The sequence below is a fragment of the Triticum dicoccoides genome, chromosome 4A (genome assembly GCF_002162155.2).
Source record: "Triticum dicoccoides isolate Atlit2015 ecotype Zavitan chromosome 4A, WEW_v2.0, whole genome shotgun sequence".
In the NCBI taxonomy this organism is placed as follows: domain Eukaryota; kingdom Viridiplantae; phylum Streptophyta; class Magnoliopsida; order Poales; family Poaceae; genus Triticum; species Triticum dicoccoides.
This window is the reverse complement of record NC_041386.1, coordinates 138,150,328-138,171,143: the sequence shown is the minus strand read 5'-3', so window position 1 is coordinate 138,171,143 and position 20,816 is coordinate 138,150,328. Positions and strand designations below refer to the sequence as shown.

Below are 20,816 nucleotides of genomic sequence, written 5' to 3'. Positions count from 1 at the left end.
CTGTTCTCCTCCAAATATTGATCATCTACATACTTTTCTTTACACGAAGCTTTTTACCCGACGAACCATAAGAACAAGTAGTACAAACTGTTAACGCCACACCAGAAATGCTCGGTGCTTCTTCTCTGAAACCAACATGAGACGCTGAAAAAGGCATTCAAAAAAAACACACGAGACGCTGAAAACAGCATGCATTTTCTCCTTGTAATACCACAACTCGAAACCTGGCTCTGATATGATTTTTTGAATTTTTCTTTTGGATTTGATATTTCTATCTGTTTATTTTCCTGGATTGAACTTCGTTTCTTTTTTCTCTTCGCGAATGGCTTACTCTACTTTCTGTTCTCCTCCAAATATTGATCATCTACACACTTTCCTTTACACGAAGCTTTTTACCTGACGAACCATAAGAACAAGTAGTACAAACTGTTAACGCCACACCAGAAATGCTCGGTGCTTCTTCTCTGAAACCAACACGAGACGCTGAAAAAGGCATTAAAAAAAACACGAGACGCTGAAAACAGCATGCATTTTCTCCTTGTAATACCACAACTGTTAAGGATCACATGTGCGGCGCCAACACAACTGTCAAGACGATCGTACAAACGCGATGAGCAGAGGCGCCTGTGATATGATCGCATCGCCAGCTCCCAGGTGAAAACCGATTCCGCGGCGCTGATGTCGTGAAAATCATCATGTCCAACTCGTGAAAATATTTGAAACAGCCCCCGGCCCCTCCACCCTCACACACGGCGTTTGATTAGATTAGATCGGATTGTATTAACCCACCAACCCGCATCTGCATACATATTTGATCCCTCCCTGATTAAGCGGTTGATTTGCCGGAGGGAAACAGTTGCAGGCGTGCCATAAACTAGGGTTAAAGAAGCGTTTCCATCGGATCGTCACTAACCCATGCCATGCCATCACTAGTTAAATGAGGAGGGGGGAGGTCATGCTTCCGTCGCGTGCCCCTCCACCATCTGGACATGTTGTTGCCGTGCAGTGCCCCTCTCTCTCTCGCCGGAGCGCCCCGCCCCCTATATGTACGCCGGTGCCACCCTGCAGTGTGATCTCGTCGGGGGGCACCGGAGGTTGGTGCGGTGCTGGGGTTCTCGAGCTATATTATCTATCACCGTTTGGCTGCTTGTTGTAGAAGGGGAGGGGGAGGAGGGTGGTGCCGGCCGGGATGGGGCGGCCGCCGTGCTGCGACAAGGCCAACGTGAAGAAGGGGCCGTGGACGGCGGAGGAGGACGCCAAGCTGCTGGCCTACACCTCCAACCATGGCACCGGCAACTGGACCTCTGTTCCCCAGAGGGCAGGTCGGAACCCTCTCCCCCGGCCGGCCGGATCGGCGTCTGGCATCGAAATGGTGTTGGTTTTGCATGGTTTCTGGCTGATGTGTGTTGCGTCATGGATGGGTGCGTGCTGCAGGGCTGAAGCGGTGCGGGAAGAGCTGCAGGCTGAGGTACACCAACTACCTGAGGCCCAACCTCAAGCACGAGAACTTCACGCAGGAGGAGGAGGAGCTCATCGTCACCCTCCATGCCATGCTGGGAAGCAGGTGCATCTCTGTACATGCATGTCATCCATCGGTTACTTTCTCGATTTTGTCATCAAGTTTTCGGTGAATGCGAAACTTTGCTATGGACAGACTACTGTTTCTGTCATCATTCCTGCTATAAACTTTGCATCCATATACTCTAGCGTACGTTCAGATCTTATAGATTTATGGAATTCTAAAAACCTCACGTTGGTGTATCATTCAGACAATTGCTCATACACCGGAAATCACGTCCTACTTCTATTCAAGAATTTACTTCAGCCGTTCATTCATAAAGTAGAAACAAATGTAGTTTAATCCAGTAACCAGTCTCGTGTCTACGGTTCTTCTGAATATATTCTGTTTCCTGGTAGAATGTAGTGAAAAGCTGAATATTGGGTGAAGAACAGATCTGAATAGCTGTCTTAAATTGATAGTGTTTGACAGAAAATACTCCACACTGAGCGTAATATAACATGAAAGTACGTGTACGTGTTGGGTGCATGCAGGTGGTCTCTGATCGCGAACCAGCTGCCGGGGCGGACGGACAACGACGTCAAGAATTACTGGAACACCAAGCTGAGCAAGAAGCTGCGGCAGCGGGGCATCGACCCCATCACCCATCGCCCCATCGCCGACCTCATGCAGAGCATCGGCACCCTCGCCATCCGCCCGCCGCCCAGCGCCGCGGGTGCCTCCTCGTCCTCCTACATCCCCGTGAACCCAGCGGCGGCGCCGGGGCTCCAGCCGCTGCACGACGACGTCAAATACCACGCAGTCCTGAACCACCACCAGCAGCAGGTCATCACGCTCCTCGACCCCGACGCGCCAGGGGCGGCGGCGTCCCCGGACCACCAGCTCAAGTGGAGCGACTTCCTTGCCGACGACGCCGCCGCCTTCGAGGCGGCGCCGCAGGTGGTTCTTGGTCAGTACCAGGAGGCCGCGGTGGCTGGTGGCGGAGCAGCGTATGGAGACACTGATAGTATTGCAGCCGATGGTGTCGGCGGGGGCGGGGAGGATAGCGCAGCGTCAGCGTTCATCGACGCGATGCTGGACAGCGACAAAAAGATGGGCGTGGACCAGCTCATCGCCGACCTGCTCGCCGACCCGGCATACTACTACGGCGGAGGCTCTTCCTCTTCGACGTCGGAGCTGGGGCGGGGCGGTTGATCATTTATTTAACTACTAGAGGTTACATATCTTACATTGGGACGGTATTTAAGCATATTTAGGGCATCACATTTTCGTTTGAACTTTTTTTTTGCGTGAAAACTTTCGATCTATTCATCAACTGTCAAGGTAGTACAAAGAACACTAGAAGTAAAATTTACATCCAGGTCCGTAGACCACCTAGCGACGACTACAATCACTAGAGCGAGCCGAAGGCGCGCCGCCGTCATCGCCCCTCCCTCGTCGGAGCCGGGCAAACATTGTTGTAGTAGACAGTCGGGAAGTCGTCGTGCTACCAGCGCACCAGAACAACAACCGCCGCCGATGAAGAGAAGCATAGACCGGAAGGATCCAACCTGCAGACACTCACACATAGACGAACAAAGACCAGATCCAGTTGGATCCACCAAAGACAAACATCGACCGGATCCCACGAGATCCGCCGGAGACAAACCTCCACACGCCTTTCGATGATGCTTGAAACATCACCGGGACAGGGGCTAGGCGGGGAGGACCTTATTCCATCTTCAAGAAGACGCCGCCGCCTCATCTTCTTGAGCATGGCACAAACCCTAACAAAACTCAGAAAAGCATCTAAAAACGAAGCCCTCCCGCCGGCAAGGGCCGGGATCCACCGTGCCTCCATGATCCGAGGACCATAAAAGATAAGGCGGACCGGCGGCGCCGACGAGAGGCAAGGAAACCCTAGATGGGAGTTCGGGCGTGGGCTTCTGTTTTCACCTCCGATTTAGTTGCCTCATAACAAATTGGTTTAGCACGTAGTTACATTTTCGTTTTAACTTGTTATTGGTATTCTATTCCCACCCCGATCAATGATGAGCTGATTAAGAGTGCGTTTTTGCTTTTTAAGAAATCTAGTCAATATGTATGTGTAATGCTTAAATTAAAAGTATATTAAGTGCATGCGGATATTAAGTATGATATTATTTTTGTGTTATTATGTGATTAGTATTATTTTTTGGCATGAAATTAACTGCACGCTAAACATGTTGAGCGCTCGACATTGAAGCAGTCTAGGTCGTTGGATTGACATGATTTGATGGGCGAGATTAATTGAATTTGCCTTTTTAGGTCTTTTTATATTGGTATAATATAATATAATAAATATAAATATAAATGATTAAGCGTGAGCTGATTTGATGTCTTTGTGGCAAACAAACGGGTAGATTGTGTAGGATTACTTTTTCTTTTCTTGAGTTGTGTGTAGACTCTTTTTTTTAAACTGCCATAATGGCTTCTTTACTGCTTAAATCAAACTTACATCATGGATTATCAAAGGCATTATAGAGCTAGGAGGATCATCTACCCAAACTAAACTCTCCAGCCGACCGTCCTTAGTCAATGAGGTTTGCATCTCTAGGTCAGAACGAGCAAATTCTTCATTCTTCATAAATAGAAGCTGCAGCCGATGCTGTAAATCCTCCATTCTTCAATGTTGACATCACTTCAAGGCAATCAGATTGGTTGATGAGTTTCTCGCACCCCACTTGATTAGCTTGATGACTTCGGTTAAGACATGCTTGGGCCTCTGCCATCGCTGCATCCACAACAGCAATTGGGTAGCAACTCGCAGCAATAAAATGCCTCTATCATTCTTGGTACATGCACCATTAGCTCCTCTTTCATTGTTCACATCAAAACCCGCATCTACGTTCATTGTCACAAATCCCTCTGTAGCTTTGCACCATTGGCTTTTTCTAGTCTTCACCATTTTATTCAGAGCACACACATAGTTTGAAGTTAGAACCTCAATAGAAATAACAGCATGTGGTACAGTTCGCAAGCTTTCTCCATGCACAAGTTGCCTTCTTCTCCATCAAATGTACCACACTGTCGTTAGTAAAGTTCCTTGCAGATTTGAGATATTTGCAACAGCAATATGTGAAAACTTCCGAACCAATAGATATTCAAGTACTGCACTCCCAACACGATCAACAACACATGCCTCTTTATTCACCTCTTTTAAACCCATCTTCCTCCGGATCGCCATAGCTCAAACACAAGAAAATAAAGTGTGCTTTATATCTTCACAGAATGTATTACACACCAGACAAATACTATTATTTTCAATATACGGATTAGCCAGACCCCTATGGCAAGGCAATATACCAAGAAGGCACTTCCGGCCAAAATTTTTATCTTTGCTGGTAGTGAACACTTCCAAAAATCCTTCCATGCCATGTTCAAACCTGACGCTCCGAACCCATCTATCTTTCGAAGAGAGCCATCGAACTGTGCTTCCCACTGCCTATGATATGAAGAGCGCACAGTGAACAAGCCATACTTTTGAAATCTCCAAGCAACAAAATCATTCATCCCAAAATATTTATCTTACAAGCTCTTCATCCCACATTCCAGAAATTGGGTCACTAAGGTCCTGCACATTAGGAAACAAGCAATGTCCTTCGGGAGTTAATATTTTACCATCTGGGCTCGAGGGAATCCAAGAGTCTTCCCGAATATCTATTTGTTAACCATCTCACACTCACCATATTGCTCCCTTAATAAAATTTTGCAGCCATACTGTAGGATCGGAAGTATGTCTAGAGGGAGGGGGTGATTAGACTACTTGACCAAATAAAAATCTAGGCTTTTCCCAATTTTAAGTCTTGGCAGATTTTAGCAACTTAGCACAAGTCAAGCAATCAACCTACACATGCAAGTCTAAGAGTATAGCAGTGGAATGTAAAACATTTGCATATGAAGGTAAAGAGAGGAGTTTGGAGGGAGCAAACGCAATGTAGACACGGAGATTTTTGGCGTGGTTCCGATAGGTGGTGCTATCGTACATCCACGTTGATGGAGACTTCAACCCATGAATGGTAACTGTTGGGGATATTACCACTAGGTGTAAACCGGCCTACTTGGGCCGGGTTAACTTCATTAGCAGCGTAAACAGATGAAGGCCCAAGGCCTGTAGTCGGTTAAAACATGTAGCCGTAAACCGGCCCGATGTAAGACTTGTATTGTAAGTAAGGAATAGAGATACCAACCGGAATACGAGTATGAACCGGTTGGGACTCTATGGACTGTCGGGCGTCACCCGTGTTTATAAGGGGACGACCCGGCGGCGGTTCAGAGAGACAACCACAACTCGAGCCTAGGCGAAGCTTGTTTGCTCCCTAGCCATCGAGATCATATCAATTCCATCACAACTAGACGTAGGCTTTTACCTTCATCGAAGGGGCCGAACTAGTATAAAACCCTCGTGTCTTTGTGTCCGCTTTAACCCCTTCAAGTAAACTCGTAGCGATGGCTCCACGACTAAGTCCTTTCCTAGGACATCTGCCGTGACAAATCCACGACAGTTGGCGCCCACCGTGGGGCTATCGCACGATGGTTTGACGATCTTGGAGGGCAAGCTCAAGGGACTCGAAGGCTATGTTGTGGGCCGGATGACCAAGAGTCGTCGGGGAAGGATCTACATTGACGATGCAGGATGGGGTCCCGAGGCCGATTCGATCGAGTACGGGTACCGGGTCCCCTTTGGTGGCATACACGTTTTCATTGGCAAAATCGGTGAGCCTGGGCCTGAGCCGGACATCTGCACCAACCTCATCGAGACGGCTCAGTGTGCGAGATCAACCTGGGCTAAACCGGCCGTGAAGCGTGTCTTCATTGGAGTCGTCCACGAAGCAGAGCGTGAGGACAAATCAGAACACGGTAGGGAGACCGTCGTCTATTCCGATGACGAGTCCTCGACCGGAGAGACCGAATCGCTATACCAGTTGCAAGACGACCAGATTAGGGGCTGTTCCGATGGCGACAGTATTCCGGACCCCCCGGGCCAGGTCAACCGGGTTGGAATATTTATGGCCGGCACACAGGCGGCGAATCACTCCTCGACCGCCGCAGCAATGCTCTCCGGATCAGCAGCGGCAGCCGCAGCAGGGGCAGGAGGCCTTGTGCGCCCGCCGGTTCAAGTTCTATCTGATCTGTTTGATGCACTAGCCGCGCTTATGGCAGAGGACAATCCGGCGGATCAGGAGGCCCATAATGCAGAAATCGTAAAGGTGAAAGAGCAGATCGTGCAAGCCAAAACAGATCTGGCAGCAGAAAAAGACAGGATGGCTGCAGAGCGGGCCGCTTTGGACGCCCAGGCCTATAAACTCATGCTTGACCAGAACGCATCACAGGAGGTTTTGAAACGGAAGCACAGATCACGCCTGCCGTTAGGGTTTGACCCCCGAAATCTCTTTCACACTCCAGGAGCTTGACCCAGTAATCCGCCACAGTACCCGGAGACAAACCGGATTGAGGCGCCAGGACCAGGGGGGATGGTCCAACCTCGCCTGATGGAACCTCCTCAGCAGAACATTATAAATTTTCCGCCGGTCCAGGCGCCCCCAGGTCATTATTCTAATCCTATGGACAACCTTGTTGCAGCTGCCGCGCGATTAGAGGCCATCCCAGTTGAAGGGGATTCTCCGCAAGCGATAGAGACGCGTCGGGTTAAGGAGCTTCTCCGGACTGCGCTGATTCAGCAGGAAGCATATTCATACAGCCGTGATCGGATTCACTCTACGCCCCGTCCAAGCCGGAGCTATAGCAGGCGCATGGATGAACCGGCTATATCGAGCAATGCGCGAGGATGTGAAGCAGCACATGGCAATAGCCCGGCAGGCGGTGTTCGCGAGGCTCAGGATGTGGTGGACTGGGCCCGGACACGGAGGGAAGCCGAGTTAGCAGCGCAGGATGGTGCGGATCAACTTACACCAGTTCGTCCTACCACCTTTGCCGGACCAGGAGTCACATCCGCTTTGGGAGTGCCTTGTTTAATCCCCGCTTTACGCAATGTGCGCCTGCCCAAAGATTTCAAGGGTCCACGAAAGGTGCCGAATTACACCGCCGATTTACCCCCCGAAGCATGGGTAGAGAGTTATGAGATGGCCATGGAAATGCTGGACGTGGATGAGGCCGCATGTGCAAAATACTTCACCATGATGCTTGAGGGCACGGCTCGTACTTGGTTAAAGAGCCTGCCACCCAATTCTATCAGCTCATGGGCCCAGTTGCGGGCCCGGTTTATACAGAATTTTAAGGATACCTGTAAGCAGCCCAAGTCCATAGTAGACCTGGCGGCTTGTGTCCAGGAGGAAGGAGAATCAACGACCCGTTGGGTGCGCCGCGTTTCGGAAATTTTGCACTCGTCTGACAGGATTAATGCTGATTCTGCGATCTTAACTCTGGAAGGCAACTGCCGGTTTGAGCCTCTAAAATTGAAGTTGGGACGCATGAAGCGGTTCTATAATGACATGGGAACCCTCATGGCCGCTTTAGTGAAGTATGCTGATTCGGACAGTACCAAGGATCCCGAGCCTAATGATGATGAAGCAGGGAAGGGAAAGAAGAATAGCAACTCCAAACAGCAGCAGTACAAACTAGCGGGTCATGGAAACGGTGGCAAGCGCAAAGCGGATGGCAGCGTGGACTTTGTGGCCAACACTAATGCACAGGACAGGGGGCAGCGGCGCAGAGGTAAAGCGGCAAATCGTAATGGGGCTCCCAATCCTAACGCAAGCCGTTTGAACTATTTGTTGAATTAGCCTTGCCCGAAGCACGGGACGAAGGAGGCGCCGGCTAACCATCTTTGGAAAGATTGTTATATCATGCAGGAGTTCAAAAACTCTAATGCTTTCCGGTATGATCACGGATCAGGTGGCGGTTCAGGATCCGGTTTCCACGGGCCGGATCACGATGGAGCTTCCGGTTCAGGTCGCAATCAGGGCGGTCACAATCACCAGAATAATCAGAACAGCCAGCAGCAGCAGCAGCAGTCAGGTCCAGCCAAAACAGTTGAACAATGGGCAATATCATGTTTTCACAACTAGTTTGGATAAGCGCGACCGAAAACTCCACAAGCGAGCGGTGGATTCTGTTGAACCGGCCTTACCACGTTACTTGCGCTGGTCGGAGCAGCCTATCGTATGGAGCAGAGAGGATCACCCACCCCGGGTTGATAACCCGGGCCAGCTAGCATTAGTGGTAGACCCTCAGGTGGGGGGTTATAAATTCACCAAGGTACTCATGGATGGAGGAAGCAGTATTAACATACTATACTATGAGACATTCCGGCGCATGGGACTAACAGACAAGGATCTCAGACCGTCGAATACGGTATTCCATGGTGTTGTGCCAGGCAAATCTGCATATCCTGTTGGTAAGATAGCCCTAGATGTGGCTTTTGGGGACGAGCACGACTCCCGGTCGAAAAAACTAACATTTGAGGTGGTGAAGATCCGGAGCCCGTATCACGCCTTGTTTGGCCGGCTGACTTACGCCAAGTTCATGGCGCGGCCTTGTTATATCTACTTGCAGCTCAAGATGTCGGGTTACAAGGGGACCATAACGGTTCATGGGAGCCGTAGGGTCGCTTTGGAATGTGAGGAAGGTGATGCGGCTTATGCAGAGTCAGTCTGTGCCACGGAGGAGTTGAAGTATTATAAGGACAATGTTGATCCGGCGGATATGACCCCTTTAAAGAAGCCAACTACAGAGCATGATTCAGATCTGAAGTTCAAATCGGCAGCTGAGACCAAGCTTGTTGACTTCGTGCCCGGCGATTCGTCCAAGCAGTTCACTATCAGTGCCAACCTGGATCCCAAATAGGAAAGCGCGCTCATCGAGTTCATCCGTGAGAATCGGGACATTTTTGCATGGAAGCCGTCTGACATGCCAGGTGTACCGAGGGAACTCGCTGAGCACACTCTTAATGTGGATCCTAAGTATAAACCGGTGAAACAGTTCCTCCGCCGGTTTAACGAAGAAAGACGCAAAGCCATTGGAGAGGAAGTAGCCAGGCTTTTAGCAGCTGGTTTTATTATTGAGGTGTTCCATCCAGAGTGGCTTGCTAATCCGGTGCTGGTTCTTAAGAAAAACGGCACTTGGCGTATGTGTGTGGATTACACAGATCTTAACAAAGCCTGTCCAGCAGATCCTTTTGCCCTCCCCCGTATTGACCAGATCATTGATGCCACGGCGGATTGTGAGCGTTTGAGTTTTTTGGATGCATACTCTAGATATCATCAGATCAAGATGGCGGTTAAGGACCAGGAGAAAATAGCATTTATTACTCTCTTTGGAGCCTTCTGCTATGTATCTATGCCCTTCGGGCTCAAGAGTGCCCAAGCCACCTATCAACGGTGTGCACAGAATTGCCTGCATGATCAGATCAGCCGCAATGTGCACGCCTATGTGGATGATATTGTAGTAAAATCAAGACAGAAGGAGACGCTGGTGGATGATTTGAAGGAGACCTTTGACAACTTGCGAGCTTACAGGATGATGCTTAATCCGGCCAAGTGTGTTTTTGGTGTTCCGGCAGGCAAGTTACTGGGTTTTCTGGTGTCTAAGAGAGGAATTGAGGCTAATCCGGAGAAGATTACGGCTATTACATCCCTAGCTAAACCGAAGTGTATCAATGATGTTCAGCGTTTGGCGGGCCGAATCGCTGCGCTGAGCCGGTTTATCAGCCGCCTCGGGGAGAAGGCTATCCCTTTGTATCAAATGCTGAGGAAGACAGACAATTTCATCTGGAGTCCAGCTGCTGATGAGGCATTTGAGGACCTGAAGCGGCAGTTAGCCAATCCGCCTGTTCTTGCAGCTCCGGTCGACAAGGAGCCACTATTATTATACGTAGCGGCCAATGCTCGGGCAGTTAGCGTGGCTATTGTGGTGGAACGCAAAGAGGCAGGCAAGGAATATCCGGTTCAGCGTCCGGTTTATTATATCAGCGAGGTGCTTATTGAATCCAAGCAGAGGTATCCGCATTGGCAGAAGCTGGTCTATGGAGTTTTTATGGCCAGTCGGAAGTTGAAGCAGTATTTTCAAGGGCACCCCATCACAGTGGTCAGTTCAGCTCCCTTGGGTGATATTATACAGAACCGGGAGGCGACTGGCCGGATTGCCAAGTGGGCTATAGAGCTTGGGCCACACGGACTGAAGTACGTGCCTCGGACGGTAGTGAAGTCTCAAGCGCTTGTTGATTTCATCAATGATTGGACGGAGTTACAAGTACCAGAGGAGAAGCCGGATCACACATATTGGACTATTCATTTTGACGGATCCAGGCAATTGGAAGGCTCGGGGGCTGGAGTCGTATTAACTTCCCCACGAGGTGATAAGTTTTGTTATGTTCTCCGCTTAATGTTCCCTTGTACTAATAATGCAGCTGAGTACGAAGCTTTACTCCATGGTCTCCGGATGGCTAAAGAGATGAATTTAAGCCGGGTTAAGTGCTTTGGTGACTCGGACCTAGTGGCTCAACAGGTGTCTGGCACTTGGGATTCTAAGGACCCGCTCATGGCTGCATATCGTCGGGAAGTGGATAATATTGCAGGTTGTTTCAAGGGTTATCAAGTGGATAATGTGGACCGTCGGAAGAATGAAGCGGCGGATGCTTTAAGCCGGTTGGGCTCTCAGCGTAAACCGGTCCCGCCTAACGTCTTTTTGGACGTGTTGCACAGCCCGCCAGTCAAGCTCCCAGGTGAGGTGGATTTGGCTATCCCTGATCCGGAGGCTCAATTGGTGGCAGCCCTGCATGTTATTCCGGATTGGACAGTTCCTTACCTTGCGTACATGAACCGGGGAGAGTTACCAGAGGATGAGATTCTGGCCAGGCAGATAGTCCGGCGATCCAAGTCTATGACGATTGTCAATGGTGAATTACATCATTGCAGTGTATCAGGGGCGTTTCAACGTTGTGTTTCTCCTGAGGAAGGCTGTGAAATCTTAAGAGAAATCCATGAAGAGGATTGTGGACACCACGCCGGTTCAAAGTCTCTGGTGGCAAAGGCGTTTCGTCACGGGTTCTACTGGTTGACAGCGCATGCTGATGCGGAGGACTTGGTTAAACGGTGTGATGGATGTCAGAAATTTTCAAGGCGTGCTCATGTGCCGGCTCAAGAATTGAGGATGATCCCAATAACATGGCCGTTTGCAACTTGGGGGCTGGATATGGTTGGGCCTTTTAAAAGATCCAAGGATAAGAAAACCCACCTTTTGGTGGCAGTTGATAAATTTACCAAATGGGTTGAAGCGGAGCCTGTCAGCAAGTGTGATGCAGCAACAGCGGTGCAGTTCATCAAGAAGGTGATTTTCCGGTTTGGTTTTCCACACAGTATCATTACTGACAATGGTACCAATTTATCCAAGGGCGCTATGAAGGAGTTCTGTGAACGTGAGCACATCCGACTTGACGTGTCGTCAGTGGCACACCCCCAGTCCAATGGACAGGCAGAGCGAGCTAATCAGGAAATCTTGCGAGGCATCAAACCCCGGCTTTTGGTCCCATTGCAAAGAACACCAGGATGTTGGGTTGAAGAGCTACCGTCTGTATTATGGAGTATCAATATTACGCCAAACCGGTCCAGAGGATACACGCCATTTTTCATGGTCTATGGAGCAGAGGCAGTTCTCCCTAGTGACATCCGGCACGATTCGCCTCGTGTGGCAGCTTATGTTGAAGCAGACAATGAGACAGCACGGCAAGACGCTTTGGACCTATTGGACGAGGAGCGTGATATAGCGGCTGCCCGTTCGGCGATTTACCAGCAAGATCTTCGTCGCTATCACAGTCGCCGGGTTAGAACCAGAACTTTTCAAGAAGGAGATTTGGTGCTTCGACTCATCCAAGATCAAATGGATAGGCACAAGTTATCCCCACTTTGGGAGGGACCTTTCGTGGTCAGCAAGAATTTGCACAACGGGTCGTACTATCTGATTGATATTCGAGGGCATCAAGACTCACGTACATCAGAGGAGGAGACCAACAGGCCGTGGAATATAGCTCATCTTCGGCCTTACTATACTTGAGCCATCGGCTCTATCTATGTACATATCATGACAATGTATATGTTATCTTTGATATATCACACCGGAGCCTCAGCTAAAGCGGGGTCTCTGTCTTTCTCATCATGCGAGGTTACACGGAGTGGTTCTGTTTAAAGCGGCCTCCGGTTTACCCCTTGACATTTGTTTTTTATATATCACTGGGGGCCTTGGTCGTGTCCGAACCAACGAACACCCTTTGATAGGCGACAGCCACCAGATCATTTGGGGACATGGTCAAGTCTGAACCAGTCACGCCTCTTGGTCGGCCTAAGGCCACAAAATCACTTGGGGGCATGGTCGAACCCGAACCATTGTCACGCCTCTTGATCTGGCATATATGCCACGAGTCATTTGGGGACCTGGCTAACTTGAATCATTGTCACTCCTATTGGGGGCCTTGATCCTGTCCGACCATGGTAATACCATCTGAACAGCTCAGTATAGCATATTTTTGCAAATGGTTTTTATCATTGCCTTTGCTTCCATGTTGTTTTCATGGTTTGTTCGTTCTTTGTTTTTGTTGGATTTCTTTTATGTCAACAAGCATATTTTTTCCGGTTCAGCCAATGATTTTTGATCCCCCTTTAAATCCGGAGGAGTCTGCCTGGTTTACCTTTTCCCTGTTAACATCATGGAGTAACCAGGGGGCTCGTATTAAGTCAGCATGGTTTGTATGGGAGCTACTTTCTCCCTTTTTGACGGTAATGGTTTATAAAACCACCGCTTCAGGCTTGGCTAAAGACAGCTTTATGCTCAAACATGGCAGGTATTTATGTATCATCTATTTATATTACTGATACACATATCAAGATCATAATCCGGCTGACGGTATAACCGCCACCGAAGTTCAAATTTTTCTGATTGCAGGAAATATGAATTGAAGTTTTTCAAGCAAAAGCTTCAGTACTTGTGCACGAAGGCATATTCCAGGCAGAAGTTTTAACTATCCTATTACAAGGCAGCATGGTGCTCAAACAAAATCATTGTTTTGTGGAAGGATGTTGCAAATAGCTCTTCAAACCGGCTTCCGGTTCAAGCCTGCTCCTCATCCTCCGCCGCTTCAGCTTCCTCGTCTCTACCCATTGGCTGGAAATCAACAGTGGTCCAGTCGATTCCCATTAAAGCTTGGAAAACAGCCTCTTCATGGATCAGGGAAGACGGTTCAATATCAGGGGCGTAAGTGTGCTTACGGATTGGAGGAATCAGATTCTCCGCTTCAACAGTTGGGGCAGGCACTCGCTTGTTTTGATTATTATATTGCGCTTGATAATGCGTCAAATCTGCCTCTTCAGCTAGCTGGCAAGCCAGAGGGCGCACTGCACGGTTTATGGCCCTTAAATCTTCTTCGTTGAATTCAGAGCCATCTTCTTTCAGACTGGGATAGCCTTGAGCTGCTTCCACAGGATCAAAGTCGGGCACCCATGCCTTTGCCCGGATTAAGGCATTGATGGCTCCGGTTCGGGCAGCGGATTTTTTCAGCTCCTCAATCCGGGCTGGAAGCATTGACAACTTGCTAAGAGTGTCCTGGATTAAAGAGGGCGCCGGGTTGTTGTGAGAAGCTGTGGTGATGATCCGTTGGGCTCCGGTATACAATTGTTCCACCAAGGTGTAGGCAGCTTTCAATTTCTTCCGCACGTCATTTCCTAAGTGCCCAATACGTGTGCCTACAACAAGATTGGAATGGTCTCAAACCAAATTTACGATACAGCAGATTCAAATTTATCACAGAAGTTACAAGGAGCTTACCAAAGATTGCAGCAGTCATGGAGTGTATTTGCCGCTGTACGGCCGTCAGTTCATCCACCACCGGTTTAAGGGCCGCTTCAGCATTTTCCGCTCTTTTGGTCAAACCGGCCTTCTCAGTGGCCCAGTCAGCCCGCTCTTTCTTGAAGCTTTCTTTCAGCCGTTCAGCAGTGCTCAAAGTACTGGTTAATTCTTGCTTGGCCTTGTCTGTTTCAGCCTGCTGGGTCTTCAGGGCCTCCTGCAAATCGGCAATCCGGTCCTCCTTGATTTTCACCTCAGCCTGCATACAGATGGCATTTTAAGCTTTGCACAGGCGATCCAAGAAATGGAAGTATCAACCACATAACAAAGTTATATGCCTGATACTTGGGGGCTAATGCACCTTCAATTTTTTGTATATTGCTAGATTACAAAGTCCCAAGCTCAATACAAGTATTCAACTTGGCACTTGGGGGCTAATGGCTATTTGATCAAGTTATGTTCTAAGGACGGCTTTTTATTTTTGAGCCCCGGTTTACTTATGCTAAGTTAGACCGGCCCTCGAGGGTTATGCCGACGGATTTCAAAAAATGTTCAGGATCAAGTCCCGGTTTGACCAAGGTCACAAACCGGCCCTTGGGGGCTACAAGGATGAATGCAATGGCAGAAAGGAAAGAAGGAATTTACCTCAAATTTATCCCTCATCATTTTGACCAGGCCAGCTTCACAGTCACGGCTAGTGTAAAGCCGGTTTAAATAGCCAGAGTAGAGATCTTGAGCATTCAGAGCGGCGTATGTCTCTAATTCAACATCCCATTTTCCTTTGTTCAAAAGGGAAGAATCCTCTTTGATGGTATGCCTGGTAAGGGTTGCAGGATTCCCGGGTTCAGAGCGGCCTACGCCGGTAATCACAACATCATCATCTTTTGACTCGCCAGTTTGGGTTGGCGTGGCCGTTTTGTCAGCAGGAGTGTGGGATTTATCAATCTGGACAGAGCTGGCAGGCGTATCAGCAGAGGCTGGAGTATGAATAAGACCTTCTTCAGGGATAACGTCGTCTTGCAGAGGAGGATCATTGGGGATATCTTCACAAGTAAACACTTCATGATCCGGTGCTTGGTCATGTTCTGGGGCTACATCCTCTTCAGCCGCTTTATCCAGGCGGGCCTTCTTGCTTGGTTTCGGTTTAGCCCTGAAAGAAAAACAAAAAATCAAGAAAAAACATAAGCCATTGCGCAGTATACTGGAAGCATATGTTCGGTTTAACTTACCCAGCAACTGTTTTCAAAGGTGGTAGCTGGGTGGCCAACGATTCACCAGACGATGAATGAGAAGTGACCTGGTAATCAGAGTCGGATGGATTAAGAGGTTGACGGAAGAAACCCGCTTTAGGATTTAAATCAATAAAAAGGTCGGAGACCTCGGAGCGGCGTTTTCGAACCAGACTGTTTAGTAAACCGGCAGAGGTAACTACCTGGCCACTGTGCCGGGTTATGCGGCGAGCTTCGTGTTGCTGGGTCTTCATAAGAAATTGGGAATCCAGATAAGCAAGAGGATGAGAAAATTTAATTTTCCGGTTTGCCCGGCGAAATTTTGGCAAAGGCAGGATTTCTGAATCGGAAGAGAGAATGGTTACCTCAACGAAACCCGCATTGCTGGCTTCAGCGTCATCCTGACAAGCATTATCATCAATAAGGCGTGTAAAAAGCAAGCCAAGTGAATCAAGTTCTACCTCAAGATCCGGATTACCCACATCGTCATCAATGGCTGGGTCAGATGAAGCGGTGGTTTTTCTCTTATGAGCTGGTTTCTTGATAACCTTGGTCTTGGGCCGGGTTGGCCGTCCTGCCTTCTCCGTTTTGTCTTGAGGAAGTTTCTTACTCCAAAACGGATTATCACCCTGGATCAGCAGTAATTAAATGTTGAACATATAAAATAGTAACCGGTTCAACAATAGAGCAATTAAAATATTACCGCTGGCGGTTTGTTGGTGGTGCAGTAAGGAGGCAGACCGGTTTGAGCACAGAGGTGCTCCGGTTCATTCAGCATCTTTTTCACAGATTCTGTGACTTCGTCATCAGGGAGTTGGATTTTAGTGTGTCGGAGTGGGTCATCGACACTATCAGTATACTCGCACATCAAATTTGGGCGCCGGCTTAGAGGCAAAATGCTCCATGATATCCAGCAGCGTGCAAGGTCTATTCCTATTAAACCATTGGCCATGAAGGCCCGGAGCTTGGACAATTGAGGAGCATATTTAATTCTCTCCTTGGCGCTTAGCCTTTGTGGAAAAGGGTGAGTGTTGCTGAGCCGTTCCGGACGGAAGCCAGGCAAGGGATTTTCATTGTCAGGAGAGGTATCCTTGCAATAAAACCAAGTTGCATTCCATTCCTTGGGGTGAGTATGGAGTTTGACGTGGGGATAGGTGATTTCTTTCCTTTTCTGAATGGCCATACCGCCTAGTTCGGTATTAGGGCCGTCAGTGAATTCAGTACGGCGGTTCAGATGAAAGAGATCTCTAAATAACTCGACTGAAGGCTCCTCTTGAAGGTATGCCTCAGAAAGTACTTGAAAGTGACATATATTGGTGACAGAGTTGGGGCCAATATCCTGTGGACGGAGTTGAAAGTTGGCTAACACATCCCGATAAAATTTAGAGCCGGGCGGTTTGAAGCCCCGGGCCATATGATCTGCGAAGACCACGACCTCTCCTTCCTGGGGCGTAGGAGGACATTCATCTCCAGGAACCCTCCAGTGAATCGTATCTTTGCTATCCAAAGCGCCGATCAGGACTAGATCGTTCAGCTGTGATTCTGTGACACGGGAGGGAACCCAGTTGCACTCGTACACTTGTTTGGCCATGACGAGATCTACAAAGAAATAAGTGATCTGGTTCAAGGACATGCCGGATAAAAAGGTGTTGATCTAATTACGGTAAACCGGAGGCAGTACCCATAAACCGGTCTTCTACAACGCGGCATCAGATGGATTCTGGCGGTTCAACCAGGGGACTAATGACATATATACCGGTTTAGCAATTTTTTCTCTATGGTGAAGTTAAACCGCCTGGCCTAAGCATCAGAAGCAATTGAAACTATGGATAACTAGTTATGCAGAAACAAATTTCACAAAATCGTGTTACAGCCGCGGATCTACAGCAAGCTCACAAAAACAGGAAATATTTCGAAGACTAAGGCGGAAACAGAAGTGAACCATTGAGCAGATATGTGCGGGACATTTATGAGCTTGGATGAGAAATAGCAAGCGGATGCTAAAGGGATCGCTATTAAGCATAGCAAGAGTTCACAGATGCATTCAAGGTCAGAGAACAGCCATGAACGCGCAATGAACATAGCAAGAACATGGAACCCTAAGAACAGATCTAGATTAAGAAGGAGAGAGAACTTACCGGGAACGGAGAAGATGCGGAAAGACGCCGCAACACTCTGGTACGTTCAGGTTGATGCAGCGGCCCGAGACGAGGCAGAGGTCGACGATGGTGGCGGAGCTCCAAAGCCGGCGACGTGAGGAAGAAGAAGAAGAAGGGACGAAGGGGAAGAGAAAGGAAATGACCCTTCGGTCTTATTTATATGGCAACCGAGCTAGGTCAAACGCGCGAATCCAGGAACTGTCATTAAGAGGGCGTTATGAATTTCATAATGACGTCATGCCGGTTTACAGTAACTAAAACTGATGACGTCATGCCGTTTACAGCAACCAAAAATGATGACGACATGGAGATTCGCCAATTAACAGAAGATATCCAAGACGCAAGATGGTGTGAAGGATTGACATGAACCAGTTCAAATCAATCTGGGGCCTAATGTTGGGGATATTACCACTAGGTGTAAACCGGCCTACTTGGGCCGGGTTAACTTCATTAGCAGCGTAAACAGATGATGGCCCAAGGCCTGTAGTCGGTTAAAACATGTAGCCGTAAACCGACCCGATGTAAGACTTGTATTGTAAGAGGAATAGAGATACCAACCGGAATACGAGTATGAACCGGTTGGGACTCTATGGACTGTCGGGCGTCGCCCGTGTTTATAAGGGGACGACCCGGCGGCGGTTCAGAGAGACAACCACAACTCGAGCCTAGGCGAAGCTTGTTTGCTCCCTAGCCATCGAGATCATATCAATTCCATCACAACTAGACGTAGGCTTTTACCTTCATCGAAGGGGCCGAACTAGTATAAAACCCTCGTGTCTTTGTGTCCGCTTTAACCCCTTCAAGTAAACTCGTAGCGATGGCTCCACGACTAAGTCCTTTCGCTAGGACATCTGCCGTGACAAATCCACGACAGTAACGGTTGCGCGAGTCAACAGAGGGCTCCACCCACGAAGGGTCCATGAAGAAGCAACCTTGTCTATCCCACCATGGTCGTCGTCCATGAAGGACTTGCCTCACTAAGGTAGATCTTCACGAAGGAGGCGATCTCCTTGCCCGTACAAACTCCTTGGTACAACTCCACAATCTTGTCGGAGGCTCCCAAGTGACACCTAACCAATCTAGGAGATACTGTTGGGGAACGTAGCAGAAATTCAAAATTTTCCTACGTGTCACCAAGATCTATCTATGGAGAGACTAGCAAAGAGGGGAAGGAGAGTGCATCTACATACCCTTGTAGATCGCTAAGCGGAAGCGTTCAAGTGAACGGGGTTGATGGAGTCGTACTCGCCGTGATTCAAATCACCGATGATCTAGTGCCGAACGGACAGCACCTCCGCGTTCAACACACGTACAGCTCGACGATGTCTCCCACACCTTGATCTAGCAAGGAGAGAGGGAGAGGTTGAGGAGGACTCCATCCAGCAGCAGCACAACGGCGTGGTGGTGATGGAGGAGCGTGGCAATCCTGCAGGGCTTCGCCAAGCACCTACGGGAGAGGAGGAGGTGTCACGGGAGGGAGGGAGGCGCCAGGGGCTCAGGTATGGAAGCCCTCCCTCCCCTCCACTATATATAGGGGCAGGGGAGAGGGGGGAGGCGCAGCCTTGCCCCTTCCTCCAAGGAAGGGGTGCGGCTAAGAGGGGGGGAGGAGTCCATCCTCCCCAAGGCACCTCGGAGGTGCCTTCCCCCTTTAGGACTCTCCCCTTTTTCCTATATCTTGGCGCATGGGCCTCTAGGGGCTGGTGCCCTTGGCCCATGTAGGCCAAGGCGCACCCCCTACAGCCCATATGGCCCCCCGGGGCAGGTGGCCCCACCCGGTGGGCCCCCGGGACCCTTCCGGTGGTCCCGGTACAATACCGATGACCCCGAAACTTGTCCCGATGGCCGAAACAGGACTTCCTATATATAAATCTTTACCTCCAGACCATTCCGGAACTCCTCGTGACGTCCGGGATCTCATCCGGGACTCCGAACAACATTCGGTAACCACATACAAGCTTCCTTTATAACCCTAGCGTCATCGAACCTTAAGTGTGTAGACCCTACGGGTTCGGGAGACATGCAGACATGACCGAGATGTTCTCCGGTCAATAACCAACAGCGGGATCTGGATACCCATGTTGGCTCCCACATGTTCCACGATGATCTCATCGGATGAACCACGATGTCAAGGACTCAATCGATCCCGTATACAATTCCCTTTGTCTAGCGGTATGGTACTTGCCCGAGATTCGATCGTCGGTATACCGATACCTTGTTCAATCTCGTTACCGGCAAGTCTCTTTACTCGTTCCGTAACACATCATCCCGTGATCAACCCCTTTGGTCACATTGTGCACATTATGATGATGTCCTACCGAGTGGGCCCAGAGATACCTCTCCGTTTACACGGAGTGACAAATCCCAATCTCGATTCGTGCCAACCCAACAGACACTTTCAGAGATACCCGTAGTGTACCTTTATAGCCACCCAGTTACGTTGTGACGTTTGGCACACCCAAAGCACTCCTACGGTATCCGGGAGTTGCACAATCTCATGGTCTAAGGAAATGATACTTGACATTAGAAAAGCTTTAGCATACGAACTACATGATCTTGTGCTAGGCTTAGGATTGGGTCTTGTCCATCACATCATTCTCCTAATGATGTGATCCCGTTATCAACGACATCCAATGTCCATGGTCAGGAAACCGTAACCATCTATTGATTAACGAGCTAGTCAACTAGAGGCTTACTAGGGACATGGTGTTGTCTATGTATCCACACATGTATCTGAGTTTCCTATCAATACAATTCTAGCATGGATAATAAACGATTATCATGAACAAGGAAATATAATAATAATCAATTTATTATTGCCTCTAGGGCATATTTCCAACAGTCTCCCACTTGCACTAGAGTCAATAATCTAGTTCACATCGATATGTGATTAACACTCAAGGTCACATCTCCATGTGACTAACACCCAAAGAGTTTACTAGAGTCAATAATCTAGTTCACATTTACCATGTGATTAACACTCGATGAGTTCTGGGTTTGATCATGTTATGCTTGTGAGAGAGGTTATAGTCAACGGGTCTGAACCTTTCAGATCCGTGTGTGCTTTACAAATATCTATGTCATCTCCTAGATGCAGCTACC

The 20,816-nt window shown here is 48.9% G+C and overlaps 1 protein-coding gene across 1 annotated transcript; it reads left to right on the top strand.

Moving 5' to 3' along the window:
• Positions 1 to 1,189: 1,189 nt before the first annotated feature.
• Positions 1,190 to 2,713, top strand: LOC119283457 (myb-related protein Zm38-like). Its single transcript, XM_037563006.1, has 3 exons — positions 1,190 to 1,322; positions 1,435 to 1,564; positions 2,053 to 2,713. The coding sequence occupies exons 1-3, from the start codon at positions 1,190 to 1,192 to the stop codon at positions 2,711 to 2,713; spliced, it is 924 nt and encodes a 307-aa protein (XP_037418903.1).
• The last annotated feature ends 18,103 nt before the right edge of the window (positions 2,714 to 20,816 follow it).

What these genes read in the sequence shown, in the direction of transcription:
- LOC119283457 (XM_037563006.1), top strand. Translation starts at nt 1,190, where the DNA reads ATGGGGCGGCCGCCGTGCTGCGACAAGGCCAACGTGAAGAAGGGGCCG. An exon ending in CTCTGTTCCCCAGAGGGCAG is followed by an intron (nt 1,323 to 1,434) that starts GTCGGAACCCTC and finishes TGCGTGCTGCAG; the next exon opens with GGCTGAAGCGGTGCGGGAAG. An exon ending in CATGCCATGCTGGGAAGCAG is followed by an intron (nt 1,565 to 2,052) that starts GTGCATCTCTGT and finishes GGGTGCATGCAG; the next exon opens with GTGGTCTCTGATCGCGAACC.